This window comes from Drosophila ananassae, chromosome 3L (genome assembly GCF_017639315.1).
Source record: "Drosophila ananassae strain 14024-0371.13 chromosome 3L, ASM1763931v2, whole genome shotgun sequence".
Taxonomy (NCBI): domain Eukaryota; kingdom Metazoa; phylum Arthropoda; class Insecta; order Diptera; family Drosophilidae; genus Drosophila; species Drosophila ananassae.
The window spans coordinates 18956940-18979573 of NC_057929.1; the positions used below are offsets into that span (position 1 = coordinate 18956940).

Consider the following 22634-nt stretch of genomic DNA (forward strand, 5'->3'; position numbering starts at 1 on the left):
TTAAAATCCGAAAAACCACATCGATTGAATTGCTTAATTAGTTCACCGACATCCCATCCGAACTCGGTACTTTAAGCAACAATTGACGCTAATCGATCGACTCGTTCCTCCCCAGGCATTGTCAGGCCAGACGGAGCTCCAGGCGAGTGGGGTGGAGGCGACCCAATTTAGAGCACAATACCGATCCAGTGAATGCTGAGCAACTGTATTGTTGTCCATAATAAATCTAAATCAAGAAAGCGACAATCGAAAACAAAAACCAGTGTGAAGATTTGCATTTAATAAAGTCGAAGTAGAAACATCCTTGCACGGGAAATGCTGTTAAATTTTTGGGATTTTAAATGTCAAAAATATTCAAATACTCCTTAGGCAGTCAAGGGGTGTTGCCTATCAAATTATTCGTCTAAATTATGTTTTTAAAAAACTATAGTAGTATAATGCATTAAGTGAAGTATACCTCTTAAATATTATACATACCTAATTATTTTATATATATTATATTTTATATATTGTATATACCTATGGCCCACTCTAATGTGCAATCGCATGCGTATAAAATTCAGAAAGTATATTATACAGAATTCATGAGCCAGACGGGCAAATGACCCAAAATATTTCACCAAAGCACCAACACTCCAGCAAATGCAAATCAAATATGGAGACTCTCAATATAAGCAAATAAATTCGAAATTCGGAAGGAGTGGGGGTGGGGTGGAAGTGCGGAGTCTACCCAATGCCAAAAGTACCTCCACTACGTGTATTTCATTCGATTGTGTTTGAAATTATTTTAGCTTTGTTTCTACTAATGTAGAGATGACAGACATCACTTGCAGTTATAATTTATTAATTATTTTAGTAATTCATTAACCATTTATACTATTAAATTAGTGTTTGGCATTTTATTGAGACTAACTTGTACGATAATGCAGGGAGTGGCATTTTGGCCTGGTGGGACCCTCTTGCCCCACTGTGCCTGGGAGAATTTAACCTTGAGCCGCAACTGATTACAAAATTGCAATGATAACTGCCACTGACCCCGCGGCAGAGAAACGAATTGTGGAGCGGGGGAGGGGCGGAGGGGAGGATGGCAAGAGGAGGGAGAACAGTGGGCGGCGGAGAAAGCAATCGCTTCATTTCGCCTTGATAAGTCATCGTCTTTGGCGAAGCAGTTGGGACAAACAGGCAGCGGCCGAAGCATATTTTTGCATTTGTTTTGTTTCCCTTCCGCCAGATGGCGACGCGGTCGGTTGGGGGAGGGGCCCTGGGTGCGAGGTGCGGGGGAGGTAGGTTGGCGGGCAAATAGCAGCGATTTGACTTTAGCCCCAAGCATTAAACGGAAACTGAATTTGAAATACAAATAAAGAAAAGTGCTCATGGGATGGTGAAATATTTTAAATTTCACCCAAAAGCGCATTTTTCGAAGTTTTTCATTCCGCAAATTCACAAAACATTAATATCTGGATACTATGTGAAAATTTTAAAAATTATTTGTTATTCTAAAACGAAATGGGAAAACTACGTGACTTTACAGCTGAATCGATCCAACATATCTTAAAATCAGCACGGAAATAGCATTTCTTCATAGAATTCCTAATGGAAATGGAATACAAATGTATCCAAAACCGAATGTTATTTTTTGTGATTTGTACAGATGTTTGTCAAATGCGGAATTTCCGGAATAAAAAAAATTTATCTATTGAAATATGACTATATAGACATAATAGATACACAAGCCTAAAATTGAGAATTATCGGAAAAATAGAACCTATGATAGGATCTAGGATGGAGAAATAGAATCTTAGGAAAATGACTTTGAATAAAAACTAAAAAATGTAATTGAAAGCAAGTTTTTATGTATTTTTTTGGAGCTTTTTTAGAATAAAACAAAGTCGCCAACGCTATTTGGAATGCATTAAAATCAAAACCAATTAGATCATGCCTGAAAGGAGAGAGCGATAAGCTAGGAGGACAATAAAAAAAGGACTTCGGCCGACTCACCCTGCAACTTGGCCAACTGCTCGGTGGTCATAACAATGGGTAGGAGATGATCGGGGCTGCTGGGCGTTATCAAGTTGGGGTCGGCGATGGGGCCCATGTAGCACTTGCGCATCCGCAAATATTGCATCCAGACATTCAGGCCCTCTTCGGGGGCGTCCGCCGGGCAGAGGTCCTCGCCGCCGGAGTTGCGCACCTTGAGGTCGATGTGGCCTTCGTTGACGAACACCTGGCGGGTGAGGTGGAAGTGGCTGTTGGTGATGTAGATGTTCGACTGGGGCGGAGGGGGCGGCTTCTCGTTCCGAGCCTGCTCGTGGAGCACGGAGCGCATGAAGTTCTCGCTGATCAGGTGGATGTTGCAGTCGCGCAGGTCATTCATCGTGCGCTCCAGGTTGAGGTTCTTCTCGCGCAGCACCCTCACCTGCTCGTCCAGCTGCCGCTTCTCCTCCTCGTACATCTGGAGGGTGTGCTCCCACTCGAGGTTGATCGAGCGGACGTCGCAGCTTTGCTTCTGGCCGAGCAGCCGGTGGCCCAGGTAGCGCTCCGAGAGCTGGGTCAGCTTCGAGAGCGCGTAGATGCAGGCGAAGATCCAGAGGAAGTTCACGTACCCGTCGTAGGGGCTGCTGGTGCTGCAGCTCTCGCCCTCGCCCCCGCCCTCCTCGGAGCTCCTTCCCGCCATCAGTCCTGTAAGGGTGAGGTTTTCCATGCTCGAAGTTCACGTGTTTTTATGTTTAGTTTGTTTGTGAGGGTGGTGGAATCACGTTTGAATTTTAACGACGCGAGGGCTACCCATGAAAGTGGTGTCATAGCCTACTACAGGGCCCCGAAAGAGGCTTATTTGGGGAGAAATTGCTTCACAGCTTGCTACACGTTAGTCAGCAAATACGATTCTTAGAAGAACCTTAGAGGACTCCACCACCCTTCGTGTGTCCCTCATTCGAATGACAATCCTGCATCCCCCGGGTCGAAGTACTTACTATTGGTTTCATCCCGAGTTCCTAGTAGACCTATAACATGGAGACTCAGCCAAGTGAACAGCGCCAGAGACGCAGCTATGGCTCCATCCACTACCTTGTCCACGAGTGTGTCATCCATTTTGGCTGCTGAAGACTTTTCAAAATTGGATCGGCATAATCCAAGGTGTCACCCTACTGAATAATTTTAAAAACTGACAAGGGCTTCAAAGTGTAGTGGGCTCATTCGGCTAGGTTCATCATCCTGAGCATATTAAAATATTTACAATAAAAGTTTTTCAGTTTATTATGGTCCAGTGTCCAGTCGAGATGGGGTGGAGTCACTTGAGGGCGAGTGTTTATTGGCCATATTGCCGACTAAATTAAATAAAACCCCAAAATGAGGCAGACCGCAGACTCTGCGGCGTAACTCGTTCATTGAACTGCCGGTAGGCAAATTATTATTCCCATAAAAGTTCAGAAGCGACTGCTAATTTCTTTATTCTATTCACAAAATGTAATTACATGCCCTTTCGAGGGGTATTTGGCGCATCCTAATGGCTTTTAATCCCTCTTGTTTGCATACAGCAGTCTAGCAGCAGTCTGTGTTACAATTGTAATTAATGATTTTGTTTCTAATCATCCTCCAGGTTCAAGTTCAAGGCTAGTTGGCTTTGAAGAGTTGAACACATGCTTCGTAAGAGGGCCCGATCCATATGCTGTTTAGGAATACTTTTGGAAGAATATAGAAAACCCGATTAAAGGGTTTAACTAAATAACGATTAAATGCTGCACTAATTAATTGTTTGCCGTGCATACAGAAAGCTGGGACAGCAGCAGTCCTCACACTTGATTAAACATGCAATTTAAAAATAATTCCATAAAGTTTGCTTTAGTTCACGGGGGAGCCTTGGGGAGGGGCGGAAGGGCTTCTATGTGGAGGGTGCTACAATTGCGCTGTGCTGGGGCAAGTGCGTTGCTATTTTTGCACCCCGAGGCTTTCCATCGGTCACTGCTGCCAGCTGATTAGAGGAGTGCCAGTTGTTGAGCCCCCAGCACGGCGCGTGTTGCACTTGCACCTCCCTCGCACTTACACCACCCACGCAGCACGCCCAACGCCACTCTCAAACTAAGCCCCTGTAACTGGCCGCAGAGATGAGTGGGATTCGGTGGCAGCAACAAGTGTTTGCGGTGAACTGTACACTGGCAGAAATGGATCTTTCAAATCACTACATTGTTCCTTTGTGGCGGTGATGTCTCCTCTTCCAGGAGACTACCCTCCCATTGCTCCACGAGGCTGCCAATACTTTGGTCTTGAAGACTCAAAACTGAAACAGGCCTCGCATCAATGTAGGCGTCTGCTTCGGGCTTTTGCGTTTTATTCGAACTGGAGCTGGACTTGTTATCGATAACTGGCGCGACAAGGGCACTCCCACCCCCTGATTAGTATGCAACCAATGGCGCTGCCCGTCGACTGGAATTACGCTCAAAATACGCACTCCGGAGGATGCCTCGCATTTACATAGAGCTTAGAGTCTAAGCCTTCGACCAACACATATTTTGTTTTGCCTGTTCCAGCCCCAAATTGTCATACAAAGTGAAGCTGTCTCTCATGTCCACATTCCGGACACATTTTATTGCAAAGCATATTCTGGCAGCTTAAAATATTCACCTTATGTGGGCCTGATTTGTAACCCCAAGATGTCCGTGGTATTGCTTCCCAAACGGCCTTTCTTCAAGCGTCTAATGCCTCAAAAATGAAGATTATGAAACATTTGAAATGTATAAATATACATTAGAATAAAATTATTCCAATCGTTAACAGAATTATGTGACGTTTTGATTGGGCTTGGAGCTTTTCTGGTCAGTCAGAATACCTATTTTCTTATGAGTTTCCATTTACTCAACTTTTTGCTCTCGCAGACAGCCTGTCATGTGCCAGTCGCGGTTCCTAAATTCACTTTGAATTCCGCATTCAGGTGTCTATGGATGTATTTACTGCGGCTTGAGTAGGCGTCGCCAACACATAATGTGATAAGCTAAAAAAGCTTTGTTGAAAAGTCCCATCGCCCATGAAATAAGGCCTGAAAATTGTTCACACTCGGTCGGCAAAATCTGAAAAACGACTTACACTTCTAATGCTTCCTGCATCGCGAAATGCAAATTGCTCAGACTCTGTCTGGGTTAGTGGTGTCTGGGCTACACGCCTGACAGGCGTGAAGCGATCAGCGATCAGCCCAGTCAAGGCTTTTCCGCTCACCACGAAAATGAGGAAAAATACCCGCTATAATATAAAAAACAAACTAAAAATAGATAAAACTCATAATGTGTTAAGCAGAAAACTTGGTGGGGAATAATCGCTAATTTGGTGTCAATGAATCGAGTTCATCAATGAAATCCGCTCCCAATTAACTTCTTACTAATTGATTGTTTTCTCTATCTTTGCAGGTGAGTTTGCACGTCTTGTTCTAAATTGGGTAAATATAATAGGATGCAACTAGTTCCATTTAATCATCTTTTGTATTTAATAAAAGTTTTAAAGAAAGTTTAAAAGATTTTGAAAAATATTCAAACTTATTTCCATTAGACTAGTTAATTGAAAAATTTGGAATTTGTAGAGAGAGATTTATAACCAAAGATACACCCAAATGGAATAAAAATATAATAGTGGGTATATTCAAAAAATATCAAAACTTCATTGTTTTTCTTGTAAATTTTCATGTGTTTGTATGTTGATTCGTTTTTTTTCTGAAAATTTAAAGTCAATCCAATAGTTTTTTTCGGAGATATCATTTAATGGGTATGGTGATATCAAAGTTCTTTTAAACGGCTTCTAGAACGGTGTCACATTCGTATGCACTCTTTTTAAATGTAGTAATTAGATATATCGAGAATTAAAACTAATTAATCTCCAATAAATTATGACTTTTTGTTAAAAAATGTTTTTTTTTTTTCATTAAAACTCTAAAAAATTCTATTCTATTGTTTTTTTTGACAAGCTATCTACCTAATTCTGATCTATTTCTGTAATTCAACAGAAATAAATTAATAGAATAATTGGAAGTTGACCCTTTTAATATATTGTAGGCTTGGAGATGCCACTCACTACGCCTCTGAATTCGTGTAAATAGTTTATTGCTGAGATACTAAATTTATTTGCCAAAAGAACAAATTCATTTATTTTTGTTCCTGCAACAGCCCTGTTCGGTCCACTGTGCCTTGCCACGACCTTCTAACGCCCATTTGCGGCAAAGTCGTGTTGCAATACATACGCTCTGGCCGGAAAATCCCCCCGGGCCCCTCCTCCTCGCCGACCAAGTCAAAGGCTCCCCATCGCCCATTCAAGCCAGCCCGCTTATCGGCAAACCACCACCGATGTTCGACTATTTGCTATTTGCCCACAGCCGGGCGGTGTCTTGTGCTTCTATTTGCACTGTTTGTTTCCACTGCTCTTGTTGTCGTTCCCCAACAACACGTTTCTGCCTCTGCCTCTGCCCTGCCGCCCAGCTCCGTCTCCACCCTCCCAGTAGTGCCCAGTACGGACTACCTCAAGTGCAAGTCGGCAATGCGCCACTGAACGACATTAAACCTGACTTTGCCGTCGCGCCGTCTCTGTCCCACTGGCCGCCCTTCTCGCTCCCACTGCATCTCTCAGTGGCGCCCGATTCAAAGTCAAAATCATACCAAAAGTCACTCCGAGCTGTTCGGATCGGATCCGATCCCACCCGAACCGAGCCCAGGCCCAGACCCAGACCCAGGCCAAGCCAAACAAGGCAAACCAGACTATCCAAAGGAAAACACAGAAAAATTATAACTATGTCCGTGCGAGGTGGTGCAACGGGGGAGGAAGTGCCTCGGAGCGGAGTGGTTGCAGCCTGTCTATGGGCCAGAGTGCACGAGCAACAAAGAAAACAGCAAGAGACAGAGCCGGAGCAGCAACCATGGCCAGGGCTGTCGGTCTCTCGTTCAGTGGATTTGTGTGCCTTCGCATAAATTGTGCAGCTTGTACGACAGGCATGTAGACATGTTTTTCTCTTTGGTTTCTGCCTTTTCTAGGCAGCTATCTCCTAGGGATGTGCTGGGCTTGGTTCATAATTTCAAGGCATATCCTTGGGGATTAATTATGGCAAGTAGAGGAGAGCCATAGAAGGCTTACGTGGGGAGGAGAGAAACTATCTGCGACTACCATTTTCCCGAGAAGAAAACCTCTAATCCAGCAGAAATCAACATGCTTTCACTAATAATCGCGCGTCTACATTTCCATTTCTTCCACAAACAATACATGTGGCTGTGTGGTTGAACACGCCGTCGAACTACCCCAACAATCAGGCACTCCCCCGCACCCCCGTCCCGGCTAGACAATCGCTCTCTGAGAAGCGCACACTGCCACACTCGATATGTAGATGTGCCACCGGAGACTCAGGCCCAGAGCCACTGCTCCAGTGTACTACTGAACTGAGAGCCGTTTGGCAGTCGGCCAAGGGGGGTGGGTGTTGCCACGAAGAGGGGGCTGGAGAAAGGAGTGGGTGGGGGCGGGGGCGGTGGCGTTGGAAGAGAAGAAAGCAATCATGGACGCGGCGATGTAGGAGCTCAGTTAGTATGGGTCTTCCCTCGAATCCGCCCCCCAAACGCACACACTCGCAGAAACACTAGTTGGAGAGTCGAAAACACACCACCCCACCCCCCGTTCGCTCGTCGCACCCCCGAGACGAGCCCGCGTCCGAGCCCGAGCCGTTGCGTTCCCATTACTCAGCTGTCATTGTTGATATTTTGTGTTTTCATCTTGAACTTTTGTGGTTCAATGTATCTAGCAACCCCAAACAGAGCAAAACTCACCACACCGCCCACCCCATCCCCCTGCCACGGGAGAGACCCCATCGCCCCGACCCCCCCGGAGGCCGCTACCTTAGCCGGCTTTTCTATGCGTATGCGTGGAGAGACCAGAGCGTCTAGTTGGCTCTCTCGTGGCTCCCAATCGCGTCCGCTGCTCTCCCGGAGTGCAATTCTCTATTGCATTCTACACTTGAACTTGCCCAGCGTCTACTCCTCGCACACACAGGCACTTTCTACAAACCCACATCGACGGGCGAGTGAATCAGGTTGCGGGGGGTGGCGCTGGGAGAGAGTGGGGACTCGGGGCGGACGGGGTGGCGGGGCGGCGGGGCCCAATTATCTACAGTCCATGTATGCGTATCTGTATCTGAGTATCTCGCCTGGCTGTCGCGTTGTGCTTACTTTTTAACCACAATGTATTTGAAATGTGCAATTTATACGCCGCCCGAGTGACGGCCACAGTCATCGTTACGTATAGGCTGGCTCTGGCTCATAGGTACATTGGTTGTGCTGTTGCTGGTGTGTATACTGGTGGGACTTCGGCTTGCACTGCTGATCTTCTGGTCACTCCATCAACGTTCTGGCGGTGTCGATAGGCTCCTCCGATTCCGCAGTGGAACACTTTCAAACATCAATTATCGTTTGGAAATGGAAATACATATGTATCTAAAAAAAGTGGGTACATAAATAGATGGATATCTACATAGATAGAGGCGATCAACTGCTCACAGAAGCATCCAGCATCTTTAGCGTATAATCTAACTTAAAAAATAAATATTTCTGTACAATTGTAATGGGGTTATAAATAATATTTTGCTAAGAAATGAGAATAAGCCAAATAACATATTTTTAGTCAGTTCTGAGACCATCATCCCTAGATAAGAAACTTCTGGAAAAACTCCATTCTTGGTATGACTTGCAGGTTGGGCTCGGCACTCAGGCTCATCGATGACCCCTCATCATCATCAATATCATCTAATTCAAACGTAGAACCCAAACATCCCATCGCAAACTCGTTCGCTTTCCATTTCGTTTCCACGTCCCTGCTCTTTCGTCCCACTGTGCCGCCACATTTCGGTTGTATGTACGTGTGAATTTGCACCTTGTGCACCCGAAAGTAGCGACGACGACTCAGCAGCTAAAAAAAAAAACACAAAATAAAAATATATATGCATAAAATACACAACAAATAAGTAGAAAACAGAAATAAAGAAGGGAGTAGAGGAAAGCGACAACTCACAGATACAGATACAAAACCTCACCGACTCAGGCAGAGATGAGAGCGGAGAGCGGACAAAGAAAATGCCGCGATTGCATCGGCATTTTCATTCAAGCGTTTGCGCCTCACATTCTGCTTTATCGTCGATTCCGTTTTCGAGTATATTATTGAGAGTTTGGTGAGAGAGAGAAATGTTGGACGAACGAACTACAGGGTGTAGATGGTTTTTCGACACAGGGTACACAGGAATGAGAGAGCTGGTTTTGTTTTGGCTCTCGCGAGTGGCTCTCGGCCGCAGTGGCACAGTGGGACTGTCTCAAATTTGTTTGGAACTTTGTTGTTAACGGTTGTCCGCACGCACGCTCGCCGCCGGATCGCGTTCGTTCGCTCGGTAGCCGCTAAGAAAAAGATAGAAGATACAAGATACAAGATACACGATACAAATCAGCCAGAACGGTTTCCAATGAAGAGTTTGAAAATGTTGCAACCGAATTAAATAGTGTCTAATCGCCTGTCCCCGTACACACGCACGCCTCTACTTGTAAGAAATTGTTAGCAAGCCCCACAACACAACATAATACCCTGTTCCCTCACAAAACAAGTGCAATTCATCGCAGAAACGAATAAAGTGCAAACGCCTTGTAGCTGAACCAGAGATTATTCGAAGAAAGTACACACGTACGAGTGAAGCGGCAGAGAAATATTCTTTAAATAACGTAAATCGAGAGCATATATTCATATTTGTACAGAAATTGTGTAGTTGCTGCATAGTGCAAAGTCAAAAAATAGAAGCGGGTATCTAAACAACTCACTCGCTCGACGTTCGACGCTCGTAGCTCGTAGCTCGTAGCTCGTAGCTCGACGCTCTACCCTAGACGCTGGACGGTGAAAGCAGAACACCTGAGACGGGAAGGGGAGACGGACGCGAGCAAACATCAACAAAGCAGCTACGTAATCAGCGACAGAGACGGCAGACGCGGACAGAGACGTACGCAGCGGACGGACAATCAGACATTTGTCTAGCCCCGGTCTGTGGCACGCCCCCGCACCTTGCATCCTGTCGAACAGAGGAGCGAACAGTACATCTCAGGAGAAACAGTTCTAAGCAGTAGTGCGCGCCGCGTTCAGTGCTAAACTAGTTGCATGTTCTAGTTGCAAGCCAAAGTGCCCCGTTCACCTGGATATTCACCTGGAGACTCTCTTCCGAAGACAGCGACCCATGGATACTTGTGGATTAGTAGCAGAATTAGCGCAGTACATAGACGCATACGGTGAGTGGCGGGTTCCCTGACATAGCAACATTTTGTGGTCACTGAGGAGCGTAAATGTCTTTTGGCGAAAGAAACTGTCCGGAGCCCGGTGGGTTGCCTCTAATGTGTTGCCCCTGCCTTGCCTTGACTCACTTGTCGCCTCGTGCGGGGCAAGGCATTTTCCGTTTCCCAATCCATTTTCCATTTGCCATCCGAAACGAAACGAAACGAAAACATACGGCCTTTCAGTGCCAAGATACGCACAGTCTGCTGGTGCGTAGATACGCGGCGGCCCAGGAGATACACATGTTCGATTGGTAATGCATTAATTATCGCCATGACAACTGACAGGCGGCCAATTAAAGAGTGAGCCCGGAATGTAAACTCGCCAACAATAACATCTAGATCTCGGAAGCGCTATTCGAGGGCTTTTGGGCCGGCAGTCACTTGAGTGCGTAATTGGCTGGAGAACGGCCTGGATAGCCGAGAATCCCCCGCTCAAGTGGCTCCTGATTTACGAAAATATTGTATCTTCGACTGGGGAGTGCGTGGAGTAGGCCTTCAGAATGGGATCTTGTTTTAAACTTGGCCGGGATGAGCCGGGGCCAAGGTGAACATTATGAATTGGATTTTATGGCGGAGGGTCCTCACTTTTTTGGCCAATTTAGAGCGGCTAATGGAGTATTAGGTAACCGCCCAGATTCGGGTTCGGGTTCGGGCCTGAGCTTCGCAGCAACGCCAGAACCACACATTAGTCAGACTCTCCCACAATTAATTTTCCTCTCCCCCTGCCCCTTTGCGAGCAGAGTTTCCTGGCCGGACTGGTTAAAGTTGCGACTTCTTGGCTCTTTCCTATGCTCCCCCTTTGGCCCCCTCTAGGCGTCTAGTCCCGAGAAGCCCCCGGTTCTCGCCCATTAAATTATTCGCCATTTCTCTTTGCTACACTTGGTGGATACTGAACAAACAGCGCAAAAAGTTACTAGCTTCCTATGGCGCGACAGCGGCATGCTAACGTCTTCGGCGCTGTTGTTTGTGTTTTATGGAACATTAAAGTCGGCAAAATGGCAAATTTTAATGCGATTTTATGCAAATACAGAGACACATGTACGGCCATGCATGTGGTCGCCTGTCTCTCGGCTAGTCGGGCTTGTCGTCGCTCTCGTCGGCGCTTGCTTCTGGGCGACAAATCATTATAGTTCTCCCTGGCTTTGTTACATCTACTGATTTTTTAGGGCTTAGCACGGCAGAGTTAGTCTAAATAATAACCTAAAAGTCTGTTTTTTACTCTCTGACAACAATAATCAAGCGGTCAGGCATCGTCTGGACTGCTCATACCGAGTTCGAGGCGAAACTTTTCCCTAATTTATTCCATTTATGATCCTTGTGGCATGTCATTACATAAGGGGTTTTATGGTCTATGCCTTTCAGAGGCTGACAAACCTCTTCACAGATGAGGGGTTGGACTGATGTTAATGCTTAATTGTCTTGAGTCCAGTCTAAGAAATTGTTTAAAAAGTCAGTAATTTAATTTTTATTTATTTACTTTATATGATTGCTTTAATTAAAAAACTAGCATTCAAGCGTAAGCAGTAGTTATAGATGCCTAGGGTCTAGGGACTGAAGTTTTAATTCTAGAATCTAGAAAGAAACTATAAAAAAATAATAGTTAGTTAGTCATCACACATTGGAATAATGCTAGTATCTCAAATAATTTAGGCAATATGAGCCTATGACTTTCGCAAAATCTTCCCCATTCAAGATTGTGTTTAGTTTGCTAACAAAATACTAGAAATCGACAAACATTTTGAGTCTTTTTGAAAATAGAAACCTGATACTTTTTGAGGAAACTCGAAACTCATAGTAGGCGAACCTGCAAGGGTATGTAGTATTCGACTCCGCCATTAGGTAACTCTTGTCAACGTAATCCTGTCCATGTGAGACGCGGCTTTGGAGATCCAAAGTGTGGTTTATGGCTGTGCGTTTATGGCAACGACCTTTGTTTTGGCTTTTTCCAAACAAACATTTTAATTTTCGATCAGTTTGATTAGTTTTCGAAGCAGATTTGTTTAACAAAAGGGGAAACAGGTCAAGGTTAAGGGAGTGAGGAGACAGCTTGCTTTTCCCCGGGTTTCTTGAAAGCTTCTTGAGTCACTCCCTCGGCGACTGGTTGGCCATGCTGGGCCAAGCTAGTCTGCTTGGCTTAACGCAAAGTTAACTCGTCTAGCGCTGCCGAAAGGTCAGCCCATCCGTCAGATCCTCATATGCAAATGGCAGTATCGATTATAAATGCAAATCGCCGGCGAAGAAGAACGGGGGAGGGGGAGACATCGCCTAACCGGAAAAGGAAATGATTGAAGCGCATATTTGAGCCGAGTAGTCGCCGATGCTCTGGGCCAAGTGAGAAGCTGGCGGGTTTTTTTCCTCTAGCCTCTATTATTCATGCTTCTGGTAGCCAAGGCTGCCGGCGTCTAGCGGAGACATCGGTGTGAGTTTTGTTTACTAATTCTGTAGGCCGTTAATTGAAAAGTATGGCCCATCACCCACTCGAGGCTTGCTTCTCGAGGAAGCCGAAAACTGACAACCTGAAACTGGCAGCCACTTCATAAATCTCCTCGGGACGCGGCATTAAAACTTTTTCCGCTTTTATTGCTAATTGATTTCTGCGCTAAGAATCGAATGGAAAGTGATTATGTATTTCTGGGGCACAGAATCCTGAATCCGCCTGAGAAAGAAAACAACTGGGTAGGGACTGGACGTGTTTATGGTAATGGCGTATTCCTGTCGAAGGGAGCTTATAGAGCTTTCCATTGGTCGAATTATGGACGGGGCTGCAGCTCGTTCGCAGAAAGGGAGTTTCTCAAAACCCAACCAGTTTCCAGAGGGAAGTCCCGTTAGGCCATCAGCTGATTCGACCCGAGCTTGTATGGGTATACCTCTCAGATACTTTCGAGTCGTGACTCGTGCCTCTGCACTTTCATAATTCGAACATCAATCTCGGCCAGCTCCAAGCTCTATAGTAGAGGTGTTAATAGGCCGAGATGTGAGTAGTTCTCCATTCTCCATTGATGACAACATTTCCATCCCTCTCCCCGCCACTAAACCCTCTAGCTTTTCAGTTTATGCACCAGCTTCGTAGAAACTCCCAGAACTGAGCAGCGAGTCCTTGGGTGCCCCGTGGCCATTGTGGCTCACTGCGCTGCCCGGAGTGGGCTTATGGGAATGTGTCACATATGTTTCCCTCCCCGCGCTCCTCGCTGAATGGAAATCACGCGGTGTCGGCTCTGCGGCAGGAAAATAATAGCAGGAAATTAAGAGGATCCGCACTCTCGCTGCCCGTTGCACCCACCCACAAGTAACTGTAGGCTTGTGGGTGGTGCTTTGGGCTGATGGGGTGTAAAGGCTGATGGGTTGGTGCTTTGGGCCTATTATGAGAGCCACTGGACAAGCCGGCAGCGGATATTTAATTGTTTTTCCTGACAAGGACCGGGGGAGGGAGTGCCCCACTGGCCCAGAGCACCAAGAGCACCCAGGCCGCCCCCCGATTCCAGTGGCGTGTACAACCATTGTTGACTTGCAGTGCTGTCCATAAAGTTTATTGTATTCGGGAATGTTGGCTGGGAGCTAATGGCCAGGAAGGGAACAAGGACGAAATGCCGATAATCGGTGGTCGCGTGCTGGCCACCGATAGCGCAGAGTATCTGTATCTGTTTCTGTATCGGTAGCCAAGGGTTAATCGAGTACTTTTTGGGTCAGTTGAAGCTCGTGCCCCCACTGATATTAAGAATATTGATTCCCTTCCTATTGATTCTTCTTCTGCAAGACCGATTCTTCTGATTCCAATTCTTAAGCACATTCGGAGACAGGCTACAGAGAGAGTTATCTGAGTCTGTGCGGAGGCTTAGCTTCCTGAGTGGAGCCCTTCGCCCCAGCTTGGCTACCGGGCCAAGGAGAAGGCAGAAAACAGGGAAAACCACAAACGAAAATGGGCAAAATAAGCGGGCAGCGCAACAGATAGCGACATCAACAAGGCAACCAGACACGCAAAGCAATAAGATGCGTGAATGTCGCTTATGTACTGCGGCGCATCTCGTAGATACATGCCTCCGCAGTCGTACATACTGCGAGGCATATAGGTATCCCAGTGCGAGCTCCACTCGCTGCTCTTTCCGATGTTTTCTGAAATATTTTTGTAGACAACAAAGCGAAATCGCCAAAGAACAACCTGTTTGTTTTTGTGTTTCTGCTCGACGAGTTCAGTCGGCCGGCAGAACCGAGCAGAGCAGCGGCAGTGGCAGTGGCAGTGGCAGCGGCAGCGGCAGAGGCAGCGACAGGTTTTTTCCTTAATGCGGGCCAAAATCTCGGCTCAGTACCTGCCTCCCCCTGCACCGCGCCCCCTCCGAAAGCTTAGACCAGTCTTCCCTTTTCTTTCGCTTTTACGTTTTCTTTGTTCTGGCTCTCTGCTCGGCTTCGATTTCTTCGTCGGCCCGGCCGCGATTCTTTTGATTGCGTTCTAAGCCTCGCTCCGTCCCGCTCTGGCGCGGCTTGAAACCAGTTTTTGGCGCTCTGCTCGAAAAAGAGACGAAAAGTTACAGACTTTTGCTTTATTGTTGTTCGGCTCTTTCCCTCTCGTCGGTGGAGTGCCTGCCGGTCTTTTAATGGTGGGAAGCCCAAAAGCAGAACGGGGGGACATTGGGCTGGGGACTGGGGAAAGGGGGGGAACCTACTCACTCGCTCCGCTCAGCTTGAAGCCGCCGATACATACAGCGCTCAAAGTAATGATTCACCTGTAGGGGGACGGATGAGTCAAGAGGCTGCTGCTGGCTGGCCCTGCATTGCAAGCCCCGTCGAAATTCCTCCTGCGACTGATTCTGGTTAGAGCCAGTGCCACAACATCTCCACTGACCCAGACCGTGACTAATCGCAGGCCGATTGGCGGTGCAATGGCGGCCACTAGTTGCGCCAATATGTTGGTAGCAGAGCCGCTTATCGCACGACTTTCACTAATCAGAGCCCGCAATTAGCTGCTTTCCAAAGCGGTCGAATGCCAATGCCTCGCAGTGCGTCAGTAGTGCTCTTGTGGCTTAAACTATTAGAGGTCGCACTTCATAAGCATCCCTCGTGAGTAGGTTCTGCCAGCCAGTACGCTCTGAACACACATACCCCAATCGAGGCTAGACAAGTCAAACAAATCGACGGCAAGACAAATGTTTGGCAACTGGCGATCAAACAGACTCTAAAGTGCAAATAGGGAAGTGGCTCGGAGGTGGTTGGAGAAGGAAGTGTTCGGAGCGACATCCATCAGAAATGATAGATCGGGCGGCCCACTAACGACATCTAGATTCCGCAGAAACCCGAGAACTCGCAAAACACGCTACCATGACTATCAATTCTGGCGACATTCAAGCTCAAGCGCAGGTAGGGGGAGAAACAGCAGATTAATTGTTGCGAAAAGCAAGCCATCTATTCGCCGAGTGGCTGTCGGGCAACTTGTGTCCATATGAGCATAAATCTGGCGGAGATGGGCTATCAGGAGTTTGCAATCTCTGCTAAAGTTCCCGCTAAACCCGATATTCCCGCCCAGATACGCAACATGTGATGGCTGGGGCGACTTGGGGTTGATCTATTCAGGAATTACGTATGCGATTTGGCTTAGCACGCTCCTCAGCTCCTCAGCGACCAGCGCCGCAGCGCGTTCAAGGTGGAGTGGAAATTTGCAATTAAATGAAATGAAAATTTCATGAGGTTGTCTCCGCCGCTGCGGGGAGCGTTGAACCCTCGGGCTTCGGGACTCAGGCGCTCCAGTGTGACCACAAAATGTTGATCAGGGCAGCCTCGAAACGGGTTTGTCGAGGACTAAAAGTCGACTCATCCTTACGGGTTGTACCCACTCTCTATTCCAGCTCCCCGCTCTCAGGCGTGCTGAATGAGGAGCGAAAATGCATTTTGAACGCAAGCAAGTGCGAAAAAAATAACAGAGCAGCCAGAGCAGCAAACACACAGTTCCACGACCGCGGAACCACAGCACACCAGAACACCAGAAGAATCTCGGAGAAGATTCTCCACCAGCTCCACGAAGCAGCCTATTAACCTTTGGGAAGAGTACAGCGCCGTACCTTCCGGACCAACTGCCAGGGACGAGCGATTGTCCCCAGCCGACTCGGAGCGGAAACAGAAACGGCCCCAAAACGGCGACCATCAGCTACCAGAGGATGAAGCGGCGCTGGTCCAACAACGGCGGATTCATGCGCCTGCCGGAGGAGTCCTCCTCGGAGGTGACCTCCTCCTCGAACGGCCTCGTCCTGCCATCGGGCGTGAACATGTCGCCCTCGTCGCTCGACTCGCACGACTACTGCGACCAGGAGCTCTGGCTCTGCGGCAACGACTCCGGCCCGTACGGCGGCTCGAACGGCGGAGGCCTCAGCCAGCAGCAGCAGCAGCAGAGCGTCATCACGCTGGCCATGCAGAGCTGCTCCAGCACGTTGCCCGCCCAGACAACCATCATCCCGATCAATGGCAGCCTCGTTGGCAACGGCAACGGCAATGGCAACGTTAGCGGCAACGGGGTCGGAGGTGCCACCAACGGCTCCAACGGCCACTACATACCCGGAGCCACCAGCCTTGGCGCCCTGGCCAATGGGCACGGGCTGGTCAACGGGATCAGCGCGATGCAGCAGCAGATGCAGAACGGCCACGGACTCATCAACTCCACCACTCCCACGACACCCTCCGCCCAGCACCACCTGCAGCAGAACGGGCTGGGGGGCGGCGTCGGGGCCATGGGCCTGCACTCCGCCAACGGCAGCGCGAACGGCCTGATGGGCGGCGCGGCCGGCGGAGGGGGCGGAGTGGGTGGCCTGGGCCTGGGGATGCAGCACACGCCGCGCAGCGACTCGGTCAACTCCATTTCATCAGGTAAGGATTGTGGAGAAGCTCTAACTTGTTTGCAGCTCAGCGTTCTAGTATCCGTGTCTGTATAGGGGCAGAAGCTCGGCGGACGGCAGCTGACCTGTTGACGCACTTGAACCGAAAAAATTCCGCTGGCTTCCACTGCTCTCCCCGCCGAGGGCCACGCCCATCGTCTGTATCTGTATCTGGAGTGCACAGCGCACTAATTATACTTTATTGCCCGAACGCATTTTATGGCGTTTCTGGCCACGTTGAGGGCAGAGCGAGAGAATCAGTCCCAGTGGAAGTGGAGGCACGCACACAGCCCCAGAGCAGAGTGCATTGTTGGTTCGGCATTATCAGCGCCGTCATGGAACCCTGCCTGCCGTGCACTCACACTCACTCACACATCTGCAGCAGCGGGCCATGTGCAGCCGTAAGGGCGGTTTAGTGGCTTTTCCGTCGCCGTCGCCGTCACCGTCTCCCCTCCCGTACCCGCTTCCATGTCAGTTCCCTTTATCGGTCTCGTTCTGGAACTCGAACCTACCTCAAGTCTTTCTATATTTAGGGCCTTCCTTTCAGCGAGCACTCGGGCCGGCGAGGGCAGATGGAGTGTGTGGGGAAGCTGAAGGAGCCCTGCTCGCTCGCTTCCTGCATCTGCAATTGCTGCGGTGACGTCACTTCGGGTGTTTCGTGCTCTCCTTCGCTCGTAATTGTGGGACTGACCTCGTGCCAAATGGGGAAACCAGGTCAGATTGGGTCGGGTCAGGAGCAGCAGAAGCAGTAGCAGAAGCAGCAGCAGCAGCAGCAGCAGAAACCCTCCGCATTTGCATCTGACCCAAATTGGAGAAGGGGTGGCTGAGTTCAAGGTCGCCGACTGCAATCGATGCGTCTTTGTCGCCGTCTGGGTCATTGATTTTTGTGCCTGTGCAGCCTGTGTCCAGGACTGCAGCTGACAGCACTCGTGTCAAGGCCACTGGGTCTCGGTGGGACAAGGGCTTTGGAACTGGGTTATCCAACTGTTTAGCAGGTCACTTGGGCAAACACTTGCATAAAAATCACTTACCAGTGCAGTTTTTGGGAGGAGTTTAAATAAAAACAGCTAGTTTTTAGGAGAACTTGGTATTAGAACTAAGTGTGCATCTTTGTACTTCTCATGGCCATCTTAAAGTTCAAAGAGTAAGGTGTCCCGCTTGGGGTTTCGGCGACTCTGAACGTGCTTTGCCCCAAAAAACCAAAGTGAAATCGAAAAACTGGCTGCCTGCCGCCATCCCCCTCCCGCACACAGGTTTTGTTTTTCGTGGCGCTGCAGAAGAATGGCAAGCTCAAGTACATGACCTTACCCCCTGAAATAGCTGCCTCATGTTGCAGCCGCAACATCAGATGCAGGAGCAGCCACAGCTACAGCCCATGTGCGTGCTTGTTTGCACAACTGTTCCGTCTCACTCCCGTTTCGTTCTGGCGGACGAGCTTATTTGCATTTTCTTTGTCCACTCTCTGGGGTGGCTCGGAGTTGTACATGTTTTCTATGACATAATTAGGCGTTCTGGGCCGGACTCGAGCGGATCACAAGCTCAAGGACGGCGGCGAACAGAGGCGAATGGAGCGGAGCGAGCAGAGCGGTTATACAACGGCAAACAGTTCAAGCCAAATACACATATTTGAGCACGATATAACCAGAATGATAACGTCTGGTGGCAGCTTTTCGTTCAAATGTGCTTGTCTGTGTGTGCTGCCCGCCTCCCCCTTTCAGTCACCCCCCCGCCCCACCCACTTGCACTCGCTCACACAAATGCAATTACCCGCAAGCGTGTCTGTGCTCGCATGACGAAAAAATTGAGGTCAATGATTTTGTGCCGCCATTTCACAGTCGTGTTGTTGCTGTTGCTGTAGCCGTGTAGTAGCTGTCAGCAATCGACAATCGCGATCAGAAGCGGAGCGCACTGAGAGAAGGAGAGAGGGATAGCGGGCCCCAACAAATGAGCACGAAACTATCTGGCGCTCTTGCGCTCTCCTTCGCTCTCGCACTAACGACGCTCGCATTGCTGGTGCTCGCTCACCAAAGTGCAGTTGTGTTCTCGTATTCTCGTCGACTCGCACGCTCCCCTACCTCCCTTCGGCGGGGTCCATCGCCGCCACCATCCACCATTCACCATCCACCCTCCACCCTCCGCCCAATACAATGTGTACTTGTTGTAAGCGAGATGTTCGCTTGTTTGTAATTGCAGCGCGAGATGCCGCCTGACATTGACGAGTGCCTCTGACAGCTGCCTGACTTTGACTCTTGGGCTTTTCGTGTTTGTTTATGTTTGTTCCCAAAACTGTTATTAAGATATCATAATTCCGCAGCTCTCTCGGAGGCGGCAAGTGCACAACCACTAGCCCTTGAATGGCTTTCGATCCTACTGGCCGGCGGGAGCGTTTTAAAATAAAATTCAAAAATAGAAACGCTCAATTGCAATCGAACTCGGTGCAGTGCCGCTCTCTGGTTCTCCTGTGGCCGCCCGCCCCTTGCTCGAACACGTTTTTATAGGTTAATGACACAACCGGCTTGCAGCTGTGACTAAAACAAGTCAACGCAATTAAAGCTGTTGTACTTAGCAGGGGCAGTGGCTCATAAATAATTCGAACTCAAGTTCGAAGAGGTGCCCTGATAGCCCTTCTGAGCTCTGGGTTCTAGCCTCCCCGATTGGCAGTCTTGCCCCACTGTGCCGCCCAAATATTATAAATATTATTCGGGAAAACTATGTCAGTAGTGTGTATGCACAAATGTTGTCCAAAATAAAAAGCGAAAAGAAATTGTGAAATATTTATACTCAGTATGTGTGAGCGCGTGTGCTAAGATACCCACACGCCGGAGCGGGCGAGTCTCTATTTCTGTTCTTGATAGTAGAAATAGAAAAGGTGGAAGGCGAAGAGCGAAGGAGAGAGAGCGGAAGAAAATGAAAATAACAATCAAAATATGAGCTAAGAATCAGATATTCGTGCTGGCTAGAAAATACTGTCTATCTGGCCCTCGAATCTGGCGAAAATAAGAAAGAAAAAATTGTTGTTAAAAAATTGTCATTTGATCAGAGGGCTGATGAGAAGGCACTAGCGTACCGCCGTCTCCCTCGCACCAGCAGTCCAATTAGTGCATCATTCTCGGGGCGGCCGGGGCAACTTTCTTCTAGTCGAGTCGCCAAACAAGTTTCCGCCGCAAATGGGCATTCTGCTTCTTAGCTTTCTTCTTCACTTCGAGCTTCTATAAAAGCAATCAAGTTGTCTCACTTTCTTTCTGCCTCTCCTCGGCCTCTCTCTCCGAGTGAAAGTTGTTGTTACTCGCTGCCGAACCATGATTTTCCACTTTTTCTTCGCCAGCTTTTTACGTTCGTGTTCAGCTGCAGCGCAGCAGAAAAGTAAAAAGATGCTGGCTGCAGAGGCTGCAGAGTCTGTGCGAAATGGGTTTGATTTATGCTCGTTGATTGCTGCCCCCTCCTCCCCCTTCTGCCCCCTGTCATAATCATTTTTGCATAAAATTTCCTCTAGTTTGCTGTGTGTCGATTTTGAACTTGAAACCGACTGGGGGCCCGAACGAGCCATTGGAAAGTGCAAATTGCAGCGCAACGCTCGTGGCGATCAAGGGAGCAGAGTGGGAGCAGACGCCCAGGGTGCCTTCTGCTCAGATGGATCTGATAGATAGTATCTGAAACCAAAAGTATCCGAAAATAAAGAGCAATTAATCACCCGTTCGACATTGACACCAATCCAAGCACAATTCATATCCGCACCTCGAAATCCAACAAATGCCTGGCAATTATTTTTTTGCCTCCAGTTTTCCCAACACTTTTTGCCAATTAAATTCGATTAAAGCCGCAATAGCCCATTCGCATCACACGCCATCTGATGATGAGCTCATTAAAATCATTTTCGACCATAATTTGCCATGTCCGGCACAGAACCTCGTTCAATTTCCATATTTAGCAGCGTTACGTGGTCCTCACCTCTGACCGGGCTCACCTGCTCAGTTCTCACGCACCCCCCACTCGGGTCAGTGATAGTTTTTAGTTTAATTCTACACCCCATTCAAGCGACACTTGATTAATTGAACATTTTCATTCTCTCTTTGCAGGTATGTGCTCAGAACAAACGACTTATGAAAGCTTTTCTGATTACGCTCGCCGACGTCGAGCGCCAACGGGTAAGCCCAGCCGGGGGCGGTCGGGGGCGGCGCGCCTGATAGTGCGTGCCGGAAAGTAGGTCACCCCGCCCGACCACAACAAACGGCAACAGCCATTAGCCATAAATTCTCGCTCAGCTGGAGCCGCCCACGCTGTGCTGAGATGCATCCGAGCACCTAGGAAATGGCTGCTCGTGCTTCTCCACCTAAACTGACAGAGCAATGAGGGAGCTGTGTTCGAGGAAAGTTGGATTCACTTTCCACTCGAACAAGTGTTTCGAAAAAGGTTCCAAATGGGGCCGATTGGCAAGGTTTCTTGGGGTTTGAAGAGCACATTAAAGCTTTAAGTAAACACCAGGCGGTTGGCCAAATGGGTTCCTGACAACTGGCTAGTAAATAATGTTAAGGAGAACCCCACCGCCCTGCTGTTGAGCAGCTCTGGGTGGTCACCAGGTGCTGACCCAGAACTTAATTCTAGATGGCGACGGAATCAAATGTGAACAAAACATTGACCCGATTCTGTCACTTAACCCAAATGAATCAACAAAAGGCAGGCAAATTACCGATCACCCAAGCGCCTTGTTCCCAAAATCGGTTTGGATGGCCCTCTTGGCCGGCGGAGGCGGGTGCGGGTGCGGGAGCGGAAGCTTATCGGTGTCAGCTATCGGCGGCTATCGCTGGGGACGCATCTTGTGGCAGACCTAAATTCTAACGCCGCGCGGCAGCAACAATAGCCCTCGGCTGCTCCCCGTATCCGTATCTGTATCTCGCAGCAGTTGTAGGCCGAAAGTAGGCCAGCACTCTGCGCACGGCGAGTAACCCAAATTTGAAACGCACACGCATTTCCTCACCGGCCCTCACCGCTGTGCGTGGGCGGGGACGGGACGGGACGAGGGAGAGGGCAACTGTTGCGATGGTCGGCACTTCTCGTTCTTTCGTAATGGATAAAAGGTGATTTGGCTTGGCTTGGCTAGGAGGTGCTTTAAAAAGCCGCGTGGGCACGCACACATGGCAAGAAATTACGTTTTCGTAATCAGAATAATTCCTCTTCTCAAAACAAACAGGCTCCTTTCTCAGGTGTGGGGGTTGAAGAGCATTCCCTACAATGCCATGATATTGAGGAAGAACTATGCTTTCTCTTCGAGTGTTAGCTGTCGTGCCAAGTGTACATAAACAAGAGGCATGAGTCGGCGACAAAAATGTTCTAAATTATAGCCACTTGATTGATTGTACCTTGCTGAAGTAGTAGCATCTATATATCTAACTATTATTTGTATCTGTTGATTTAAGTTTCATCTCAACTAGCATCTCCTCACTCGCAATTCTGACTGGCTGCCGAC

At 48.4% G+C, this 22634-nt stretch overlaps 2 protein-coding genes across 5 annotated transcripts in view; one reads left to right on the forward strand and one right to left on the reverse strand.

Moving 5' to 3' along the window:
- LOC6496654 (ecdysone receptor) overlaps window positions 1-22634 on the forward strand; it is a 58043-nt gene that overhangs the window by 16070 nt on the left and 19339 nt on the right. The window contains exons 1-2 of one of the 4 annotated variants that reach the window (XM_001961304.4): window positions 8488-10271; window positions 16151-17162. The exons of 1 other annotated variant lie outside the window; for it this stretch is intronic. In XM_001961304.4, the coding sequence (XP_001961340.1) occupies window positions 16460-17162 (703 nt within the window). In that variant the 5' untranslated portion in view covers window positions 8488-10271; window positions 16151-16459. Of the gene's footprint in view, window positions 1-8487; window positions 10272-16150; window positions 17163-21233; window positions 21316-22634 lie in introns of those variants that run through there. 2 more of the 4 variants (XM_044715621.1, XM_044715620.1) reach the window with 2 other exon arrangements.
- On the reverse strand, window positions 1834-3167 carry LOC6493912. The gene is made up of 3 exons (XM_001961303.4): window positions 2973-3167; window positions 1999-2679; window positions 1834-1939 (listed from the first exon to the last, which is right to left on the reverse strand). Exons 1-3 carry the CDS (start codon window positions 3088-3090, stop codon window positions 1929-1931), a joined length of 810 nt encoding a protein of 269 aa, XP_001961339.2. The 5' UTR covers window positions 3091-3167; the 3' UTR covers window positions 1834-1928.

Bases quoted from the DNA above. Each gene is read 5' to 3' on its own strand.
- LOC6493912 (XM_001961303.4), bottom strand. From the start codon at position 3,090: ATGGATGACACACTCGTGGACAAGGTAGTGGATGGAGCCATAGCTGCG. The intron at 2,680-2,972 runs GTAAGTACTTCG...TCACCCTTACAG, and splicing joins AACTCGGGATGAAACCAATA to GACTGATGGCGGGAAGGAGC.